This window comes from Colletotrichum godetiae, assembly GCF_030913485.1.
Source record: "Colletotrichum godetiae strain CBS 193.32 chromosome Unknown BDP55scaffold_161, whole genome shotgun sequence".
Classification (NCBI taxonomy): Eukaryota; Fungi; Ascomycota; class Sordariomycetes; order Glomerellales; family Glomerellaceae; genus Colletotrichum; species Colletotrichum godetiae.
In genome coordinates, this window is record NW_026851409.1 from 1 (window position 1) to 10,422 (window position 10,422).

Sequence of the window (10,422 nt, forward strand, 5' to 3'; positions counted from 1 at the left end):
CCTTCCTCACCCACGGTTCGAACCATCCCTGTGATAGGAATACAACACAAACGTATACGGATCGGATCAAGAACCACAAGGAAAGCACAACTGTTGCAAAAGAAATGACGCGGTAGCCTGTAAACCTTGATAGTTTTGTTCTCATACAAAAACTCAAATGTAAACCTGCCGAATGTAGTTCTGCTATCAAGCAAGAACCATCCTGGAACATCGAGGATGCTTGACTGCGACTATAAGTGAGATGCTGTCGCGTTCCTGCAATACACAAACCATAGGACGGGTATTGCCACGAGTCATGGCACGCAGCAATGGGAATACGGAGTGTGGTAAAGTGGCTTAATCTATCAAAGTGGAAAAAGACAAAAGAAAAAGGTTTACATACGAGTTGTAAGTGATATACACGTGATATAGCACATGAAGGAGATTTCGTGGGTTGCGATTCTGATCCCTGTTACGTGACAGGTAATTATCGACAAAGTTTGGGGACAAGGCTAGCCTACTAGAGGTCCCTCAATGCATTCAAAACTCAAGTTGACATGGCCATCCGAGATATGACCGGAAGATGCCATGCTAAGAAGAAAGCGTACGAAGCCCACCAGGCTACTCCTCTCACGTTTACTAAGGGCATGATGAATAATGAATGTGGAACATCTACAACGACCAGAGTAAGAAGGAGTCATTCATGCGGGCAATGACAGCGTTGGACCGTTGGCGCCCATCACCGGCGTGTATGATTTTTCGTGGATCGCCAATGCATCGAAACTGTCAGTCGCCGACCGTGTACTACTAGTCGACGTCGGCGGTGGCAGCGGCCGTGCGGCCCAGGCTATCTGCGAGAGCACCGACCTGTCGCTGGCACGACGTATGCTCGGGAACAAGGAGCCTGTCATCTCGAAGGTTGACGAATCGGGTACTCTTCCGGGATGGACGCTCATGCTGATTGAAATGCACAAGAGAACATCTGAGCTACCTTGAATGTAGGAGCAGGCAACAAGAGTATGAAGCCATTGACGTTGCTTGCTTGAGATTTTCCCAACTAAGATTACTTAGTGCCTTTGCCCCAACCTTATCTGCTTAGCTTTGGGTTCATAAACACGATCATCACAACTCTGGTCTAGAGTTGTACGGATTTTCTCCCATTAGGTAAATGGGTCTCGGCGAACTCAGAACCGCATAAGCCACCCTACGTACATAGCGGCCCCACACTTTGATCTCTGCATGACGCCGTCGCCAGGATCTCCCTAAACAGCTTTGACACCTCGCATTGTCTATTAGACATGTTCCGTGTGCAGTTCCCCTCCATATCTTGCCTGCCGGATCCGCTGAGAAACGCGACAAAAGAACCGGTGAATTTTGAAAGAACTCCTGTCAGGTCGGTAAGCACGTGCGGCAGCAATTGTTCGCGTCTGTTGAACTTTCGTCTGATGGCTGAAGGCTCCCCTTCCAGCTGCCGCCGTGCTCTCCCGCGTTTCGCCCGATGTCTCCACTTCCGACCTTTCCTGATCAGGAATGGCATCGCTCGACTGTCCTTGTTTACCCAGCTCGCTGTCACCAACTGGCAGAAACGTAGACGCGCAAGCTTCCATCTCGAAGAGGTCGCGCAAGTCGATCTCAGGTAGCCCGAGGAAGGAACCTCCTTCAACCGCGTTGATCGAACCAGCAGTGTCAGCGTCGCTCATGATAAAGTTCCCCATAATGCCCTCGACATCGTGGTTGAGTGGTGCTAAATCCGTCCGTTGTTCATGTTTTGCTGGGTTGCTGGGGGGTTCGCCTACATCAGCCTCGTCTTGCTGGAAGCCCGACACGATGCCGCAAAAAACAGCGGCGCCGCCGTCATCGGCCTCGACTTCGTATGGTGCATCCGCTTCCCCACTTGTGACTTCCTTCGCCGTTGCGTCTTCGTCTCCCACGGTATCGGGCGTTCCCCGCACGCTGCTTCCGACCTCCCCCACTTCGATGCTGTCGCCGATCTCCGCCGGACTTTGACCAGGTTCGGACGTTAACCTCTTTCGTCGACGGCGTGAAACCCGGCGTCGGCGTCCACAACCGTGCATCCCATTGACGAGTTCCGCCAGCTGGTTCGGATGCACGTCAGTTCAAGCCATTCATTCCAACAGCAGAAGGCTTCTCTGCCAAGACCTACAAAACGATTCACGTCGGGAATGCTTTGGCCGTCCGGTACGTGGACGGCTCCATCTAATTGACCGTAAGTCGGATTGAAATGGATGACGGCCGAGAACACCTGGGCTCCCTCGCCCAGCTGCACGGCCTTTCGTTTCCCGCTTGCCCCACATTTTCGGACCTTCTCTTTGGCCTTTTTGTCGTATGTGAAGACGATCTTGTCCGACGACACGGGGGCCATGGTGTTGAGAGATGAGTGATCTACAATCCGAATGTGATCTAATGTATGATATTGCCCGGGAATAGCTATTGGGATGGGATTCTGTTGCCCTCAAGTACGACGATATGGAATAGAGGCCATTGCAGGCTTTGTGTTGGGCTCTGAAGTGAGCCAATTTGGTATCTTGTGATTCGTACACCGCAGCTCTTTGTTGATCTTCGACCAACATCAACTCTTCCTCATATAATTCGAGTAGCTAGCAATGTATCTTGCTGGCCCCTGTGGGGCGACCAGTCATTTTGGATTAGTCGACTTTGATTAGCCGGCTCACATGTGGACTTCAATCGAGAAAACATTCAAAAGACATATCGTGATGCGGCGCGGTGGCCAGATCATACCACATCGAAAAAGGCCAAACGCTGGTAAGCCCGCCACAGCACTATGCAGCCGCATCCGACTCTGGAACCTGGTCATGGTGAACAAAGAAATCGGTACCGCAGTTGATTTCTGCTCTTTCCGCCGATCTTCCCCGGCAGAGGCACAAGCGGCAACGCGCAAACTTCGAAGTTGCCATGTTTGATGATGTCCAGGGCGTTTACTGGGAATGCTAAAATAGCTGTACCTGGATGCGTCCCACGTATGAAGCCAAAATTGACTTTCGGGTGTTCAGATTTGATGGTTGATTGATTTCGGATGTTTATGGGTGTTTGCATAGTTGCCGAGAAGCGACGTGGCACAATGTGGAAGCTCTGCATAGCGTCTCATTACCAATTTGCTCCTGGCATAAACACTTCACCCCAACAACTAGCCTACGAAATGGTTGTCCGGCCTTACAGTTTTGATCATAAGTCACTTTCTCTCTTACAAACACTCTCAATATTTGAGAAGCCGAAAGTTGCTGTATTGGGCCTCCGTAAACCTTTAGTAATGGCTATAGCGGTTAGTTTGTAAACTAAAATAGGGGGTCGTGATGGTGTACGATAGTATAAGGGGTACTGTGTAATTAAAAGCTACTTTAAGGTATCTATAACCGGCCTTAATAGTAGTCACTCTCGTATTTTAAATCGTGGTTATATGTATATAGTGAGCATAATTTTAAGTCCAGCTTATGTGGGTAAAGTCCAAAAAGATGAAGTGTGTTGCCAAGAGGAAGCAACATATGATCCAGACTGTACAATTCTAGAAGCTAGCACGTCCCAGTCGCTGACGAACCTTGCGGACAATAAGACGGCAAGAGGAAGAAGAAAAACACCCTGCCAAGTAGCTGACTTTACGGGACCATAAATCAGCCAACAGCTCTTGCCACGATCAATCCTGCGACTAAGACAACTCGGAAGTAACTAATTGATTCGGGAGAGAAGAGGCAGGGTCAGCTCGAAGCGAGTGTAGTACTTACCGTTCGCCAAGATTTGCTAGCCACATCACGCAGAACAACCAAAAGTTGCCGAGTTTGCGATAAAACGAAGATGCAAAATACTCCAACCAGAAAACAATTCCAACGGCGCCAGTGAAAGTGATCTTTTCACGTTATCACAAAACACCCACGACGTGTATAGGTTGGACTTGGGTGAGTCCACACGAATGATTTAGAATTAGATCGCAAGCGGTTCCGTCTTGGAGTCAACCCTCGACTCTCAACAGCCATCGCGATATTAAATCATCATGCCACCTCATGAGTAAAATACATTGATGCGAAGCATCGTCCCTGCCTTTTCGTAGTGCCAGATTCAATGCTGCCATATTTGATGATGAAGACTCTCACGCTGAGGCGAAAGACAGCCTACCAAAATTTTGGGATGCGGGATCGAGCTACGCATCAGCCGGCCAAAGGAAGGAGAGAACCTCGACGAAGTCAATGCTCGGCATGTCCCCTCCGAGACTCGAGCTCGCAAGAGCTGAGATCAGTGCATTACATGAATGAAATTGTCACGAGTTCGGAGCCAGCAGACTGGGTGTCTTGGGTTCTTCTGCGGGATAGCAAAGAACAACATAAGAAGATAGTCATGTTCATGATAATTGAGACAAGAGACAGAAAGCAGGCTACAAAGTCGCTCGGCTTTGACCGATTCCGTTCAGCAGCATCTCGTCGCATAGGCTCATTATTGCACAATGTGTACAGCGAAGGCATCCGACACGGGCTGGCGTTCAGGCTCTCTATTTTCCATATCCACCCGATCATGACATGACTACGTTTTAGTAGACGTGTTCATCACGACTAAGGTGGCCCGTTTAGAAATACTTGGTCCTTCAAAGAGACTAGCCGAACGATGACCCTCAGGGGCAATGGCAATTTAACCATGGGTTGACCAGGATCACGCATGGGTTGACGGATCTCAGCGTTGTTGAATCCTATCATAACGGGTCTACCGAATTTGCAAGGGGCCAATGAATTTTTCAACGTTGGCACCAAATAGGGGTAAAGGGTCGAGGCGAACACGTATAAAGACCACGAAACTGACGACACAAGATCTCGGCGAACAATCGCCCACACCTACAAAGCAAAACGAAGCCTCACGATAAACAAGAAATGGCTACCGCCCACAATTCCGAGACAAACGTAGATCAAGGCCGCGGAGCGTACGATACCACGGGCGTTCCGAAGCCACCTCCCCGCCCAAAGCCGAGGTAGAAAACGACGAGGTCCGTTTGAATGGAAGTCTTATATTTACGCCTTCTAACAACGCGCGTCACAGCACTGGATCATTTCTGGATGCACGAGAGCGACACAACATCGTAAGCGATGGTCTTGGACCATACGGTGGTGGGCTGAGCCGCGACAGAGGAGAAGCTTGGGTTTGGAGTGCCAGTAACAAGTTCTGCTAGGACAAAATAGAGAGAAATCCATCAATTCTTTCACTTGCGTACAAATAAGCAGGCAATTTCTGAATACTACTTGATGTCCGACTTCGCTGCGCGCCATCCTACAAGTTGATCTGTCCATTTGATTCGGTGCATTTCGAGAGCCTGTATTCCCCCAAGGCTTGCCCTTGAGCCCTGGTCCCTTAGGGGTGAGGGAGTTTTATATAGGAAGGCATAATAATTCGTGAAAGAAAACGTACAACTTCCACCCCGCCTAATACCGCACCATGGACGTAGTACAACAATGCAAGAGATCTCGTTAGGCACCAAGAGCGAAGACCTCGCACCTTTTATTGGGACTAAGCCAAAGGACGCGTCCACCGTACACAGTATTAACCACTTCCCTCTCTTGCGTGAGCTTTTGGTAATCGTTGTTGCTAGAAAGCGCCGAGTGGATCTAATGCAGCCGGTCCCATAGGTATACACCAAGAAAGAAGACAAAAAGGGCTGCAAGGTGGTCACAGCCGGCGCCATGTGAACCGGTTGCGCTGACGGGGATCGCCGCGGTCGTGTGCACCGTCGGCCTATGGTAGGTCCACGACGGTTGAACATCACCACCAGACGTCGTCGTCACGAGACTGAGCGCGGTGCCGATGCTCGATGTATTGTGGGTGAAAGTAGCGTTCCAGGATCGATGGGTGGATTCCAGTTTGTCCGGAAGTGCAGTTGTATGGATTGCAGTCGAAGTTAACGCATCCGCCTCCATGGTACAAGTGCATATTTGAGGAAGCTCAGTCACCGTGCTTGAGGGCGGCTGAACGGTACCGACTGTAGGAGCAGCAGTGTACAAATTGGCAAACGCCCAGATCTCCATGGTGACGTACTGTGTGTGGTCTAGTTCAATGTATACACGACGAGGTTGCAAAGGAGCTCATGAACCCTCATATTATTTATAGCAATCATGACCTGACGCCAAAACTGGCTGTAGGCTTACTACTGGCTTACTACAAGTGCTAATATACCTTGAGAGTTGAACCTGATGAGGTTGCTGTCAAATATGGCCGATGTAACCGGCAATGTTGAGCATAAATAGTTCCGGCACCATGAGGCCTAGAAAACCTTCGTATTCTCAACCTTGCAACTTCGGAAAATGACACCATCGTCTCCGCTAGATCCCCTTATTTTGTTGTTGTTGTTGTTGTATTTAACGCCGTGGCGGCCGGGCTAGAGCCCTTACCGCAGACCTCCCGAAGGGTATATGGCGTGGAGGGCCGTGAGCCAAGGCTACCTACTCTACAGTACGTCGTCTCTTTACATCGTCCTCCAAATCATGCCTTGTGGCCACTACGCGTTCTGTCTGTCCCCGGTTCCCGCTGGTGCCCCAGTTTCATTCTTTCCCAAATCGTCCCTTGGAATCGGGAGGTTCTTTGTAGTCCGCACTCACATCTACGTAGGTGTGGATGCTGCTACCGCAGACAGATCTTCTGGAAGAAGTCCGTCACGCGGAGAAAGGCCTCGAAGCCTCGTGGGTCGGTGATTAATCTCTTGAAGTAGGCCTCGAGAGATCCCATAGGGCCTATGGGCTCGGGCATACTGCGAGAGTGGAGGGTCGGCCACCGTTGCCTCCTCGCCAGCGTTAGTCGACAGTAGACCAGGTGGTCCACGTCTTTCGCCTCTCCACAAGAGCACATCATTAGAGCGTCGTCGTGGTTGAAACGTCGGTGATATTGCTCGAAGTCCCCGTGACCCGATCGTGCCGCCAGCAGGTGATGTAACGTAGCCCGCGGCAAGGCCAGTTCAGGAGGGCTGGACAGAGCTGCCTCAAGCCCCAAGTCCGCGTACCGCGGCCTTCGCTCTTTATACCACCATCTCCTGTGCTGGCTTTGTAATTTTTCCCTTGCAAGCCGCTTGATGCCCGCTAGTGTTGCCATTTGACCCATCCGCGCCGGCAGTGTCGTTCCTTCTTTGGCCAGCCGGTCCGCGGCCTCGTTTCCTTCGATGCCCTGGTGTCCCGGGGACCAGTGCGTCCGTATATCAAATATCCTGGCCGCTTCTTGGATTTCGAGGAACGCGTCTTGTGACGAGTCCGGCGCCTTGCCGCGGATGCCTTGTATAACGCTGGTGTTGTCGATACATATGTGGATTGGATGACCGCGATTGGTGAGCAGAGCCCTTCTGAGGCCGGTTCGCGCCCCTTCGACCTCGGCGTCGAACACTTCTGCTAGTCCGAGTCGGCCGCACCCTTGTGCTATGCGTTTGGAGTCTCGGTAGATGACGAAGCCGTACCCCACGGCTCCGTTCGTCGCCCTGGAGCCGTCCGAGAAGACGATCATATGGCTTTCCGGTACTGTCTTTAGCCAGCGCTCGAAAGCTTTCGCAGCCTCTTCTTTGCATTGAACTACTATCTGATCCTGTGAGCTTGGCAGGTACTGTGATTGAAGGAACGCTGGTCTTCCGCATCTTGGCAGAAGTTCAGCCGTCCGTTGTAGTCTCGTCTGTTGCTGTCCCTGCTGGGAGAGCCGCGCGACTAGCGGGTGTCGGCGATCAATCCTCTGTAGTCGGACTGCGGCCCGTAAGCGGACGCCCTCTAAGGCGACTTTGGCTGACGGTAAGCCGGCGTCTCGGAGGAGGCTACTGGTTGGCGTTGTCCTCCAGACAGGCAGAACGGCCCTTGCTGCCGCTGTAATGACGCTGTCGATCTTCTGCACGAGCCCCTTTTGGCCTGTGTTGACGGGTCTTCCTTGGAGAGGCGGATTCGTGTCTGTCTCCGCTTGGCGTCTCGAAGCCGGCTTCGTGATACCTGCGTACCATGTTTCGGCGCCGAAGAGCGCGATCGGCAGTACGCAGGAGACGACGGCTTTTCGCACGGCGGCCGCTGGGAGTCCCCTCTTTGTGTTCGTAAGCTGTCTCAGATGTTGAGCTGCCCTCTTTGCTGCAGCTACTTTTGCGTCGACATGGTGCCGGAAGGACAGTCTCTTGTCGAACCAGACACCCAGCCAGCGTACAGGTTTCGTCGAGGCCTTGACCACCAAATCCCCCGCCCGGACCTCTGGCAGCTCCGCTGGCTGGCCGTGCTTCCTAGTAAAGTGGATGACCTCGCACTTGCTCGGGTCAAAGGAGACCTTGTTCTCCAAGCCCCATCTGAGAATGCCGGCTGCGCTTCGGTTGAGTATTGCGACGTTGCTCTCCAGGGAGGGGCTGATGGCCAGAGTGGCGATGTCGTCCGCGTACCCGAATCGCGCGTTCGGGTCGTCTTCAAGTATCTCTGCGATGTAGAGCAGAAAGGCAATGGGAGATAGTGGTGACCCCTGAGGCAGCCCGCATGACAGCGGGAAGTACTCCGTTGTGCTTTCTTCCAGTCGGACTCTAGCGGTGCGGTTGCAGCAGAAGCTAAAGATCAGTCTGGTCAGGCCATGTGGCCATCCCTGCTGACGCAGTCTAATGACGAGCCGGTTCCGAAGGACGGAGTCGAACGCCCCTTTTACGTCCATAGTCAGAAGTGTCGCCGTGAGTCCTTTTAGGAGGGCCATCTCGATGTCGTGGGTGAGGCAGGTCGTCAGATCGACGGCTGACCTGCCTTGTAGAGCCCCGATCTGTTGCGGACTGATGATGCGCTCGACAATCGCCAGGGACGCCATCCTTCTGGCTATCAGTCGCTCTAGTCCCTTGCCCAGGCACGAGAGGAGCGCGATCGGCCGCCAGGACCCGGGCTTGGAGGCATCCCTGCCGGCCTTCTGGATCATGACCACCTCAGCTCTGCGGAAGGGCAGAGGAAAGTGGCCGGCCCGCATACAGGACTGGAATAGCTGCCTGACCGGTTCCGAGATGACATCCCAGCATGCCTGGAGGAGGCGTGTTGTGATGCCGTCCACACCAGGGGTCGTTGTCTTTGTTAAGGTGGCCGTCTTCACTTCTTCTCCGCTAACATTGTCCTGCCAAGTAATCGCTCGCCTCGGGACGACGGGTACGTCAAACGGGTCACCCGGTGCGTCATCTTCCGCACTAAACCTGTCGAGAAGGGCTCCCCGAAGCGCTTGAGCCTTTTCGTTAGTATCCTCGATCGTCTGGTTGTCCACAACCAATGGGGGTGCTCTGGTCAGTAGGCTCGCCTTCCGCCAACCCATGATCTGGTACAGGTCCCCGGTCTGAAGCGACTCCATCGATCTTTCCGGCCCAGTATGCTCGCTTAGCCTTCCTCACCGTGCTCAGGAACGCCTTTCGTTTCTCCATTAGATAAAGGTGCGCATCTTGCTCCGTCTCCCAGGCTTGTTGGTTGCGGGCAGCACGGTATGCTCTGTGGGCCTCTGCGCATTCCTCCGTCCACCAAGCCGCGCCTTTACCATGTTTTCCTCTCTTCTTGCCGACCGCCTCAATGGCTCGGGAGAAGAGCTCGACGATGTGACTTGCCTGCCCGTCCAGGTCTTCCGGAGTAGGTTGATCCCCCAGATTGGGCATCGCAGCTAGCCCCCCTTCGATCAGGTCTCTCAGCCGAGGCAGCGCCGAGTCGGGCACTGACAGTGGCCGTGGCTGCGGGTGGCCCTCTCCCTGTGACACTGGGCGTTTGAGTAGTGGTATGACGGCCACGATGGCCTCGTGGTCAGCTCCCGGGTGTAGCTGTGGGCTGACCTGCGCGTGCGCAAAAGGGATATTAGAGAAAGCCAGGTCCAGGACATGTCCGCAATCCTGGGTTGCCACCCCAACTTCGCTGATAAGAGAGAGATTGTGGCCGTCTGCCCAGCCTGCGATGTCATCTCCCCGGTTCCCGTTCCTCGTCCCGGGCTCCCAAGAGTAGTGATGCGCGTTGAAGTCACCCCGCGATCAAAGCTCGCTCCGGGGGTTTGAGTTCTAGCAGTATCCTGTTGTGCGGCTGTGGGGGTCGCGGGGTTGTCTGTACAACGTTGACGATAGTCGTCGTTTTGTCGACCACCAGCCACAGTACGTCTCTCGTGTGGACAGGCCTCTGCTGCTCCACCGTCATCCCTATCCCTTTGCGTGTGTAGGTCAATACTCTTGGTCTGGTTCCTTCGCTGTCCCAGAAGTCGACCGGGACGAAAGAGTCGAAACCCGGGTGCGTGTTCAGTTGCACGTTTCCGTCCTTCCAGCCCGTCCAGGGTTCCTGGACGAGGACCACATCTATCTGAGCCTCCCAGCAGAGCTGCAGGAAAGCCGTGTGCGCCGGGGAGATCTTTCCGACGTTGCCCTGCGCAACGCGTAGCATCCGTGGGGTCGCCGCTCTCGGCTTACGTCTCCGAGTCGAGTTCGAGGTGGGTGTAGGCATTCGC

The 10,422-nt window shown here is 53.3% G+C and overlaps 3 protein-coding genes across 3 annotated transcripts; 1 reads left to right on the forward strand and 2 right to left on the reverse strand.

The window, feature by feature from the left end:
* Positions 1-308: 308 nt before the first annotated feature.
* On the forward strand, positions 309-1,108 carry BDP55DRAFT_722097 (uncharacterized protein; the record flags this gene model as incomplete). Its single annotated transcript, XM_060578553.1, has 3 exons — positions 309-387; positions 412-462; positions 674-1,108. 3 exons carry the CDS (start codon positions 309-311, stop codon positions 973-975), a joined length of 432 nt encoding a protein of 143 aa, XP_060421292.1. The 3' UTR covers positions 976-1,108.
* On the reverse strand, positions 1,059-2,477 carry BDP55DRAFT_688770 (uncharacterized protein). The gene is made up of 2 exons (XM_060576672.1): positions 2,144-2,477; positions 1,059-2,075 (listed from the first exon to the last, which is right to left on the reverse strand). The coding sequence occupies exons 1-2, from the start codon at positions 2,360-2,362 to the stop codon at positions 1,272-1,274; spliced, it is 1,023 nt and encodes a 340-aa protein (XP_060421293.1). The 5' UTR covers positions 2,363-2,477; the 3' UTR covers positions 1,059-1,271.
* A 3,064-nt stretch (positions 2,478-5,541) lies between these two features.
* BDP55DRAFT_741580 (uncharacterized protein) lies at positions 5,542-6,014 on the reverse strand (the record flags this gene model as incomplete). Its single annotated transcript, XM_060580442.1, has 1 exon — positions 5,542-6,014. The coding sequence occupies one exon, from the start codon at positions 6,012-6,014 to the stop codon at positions 5,598-5,600; it is 417 nt and encodes a 138-aa protein (XP_060421294.1). The 3' UTR covers positions 5,542-5,597.
* Between the last annotated feature and the right edge of the window lie 4,408 nt (positions 6,015-10,422).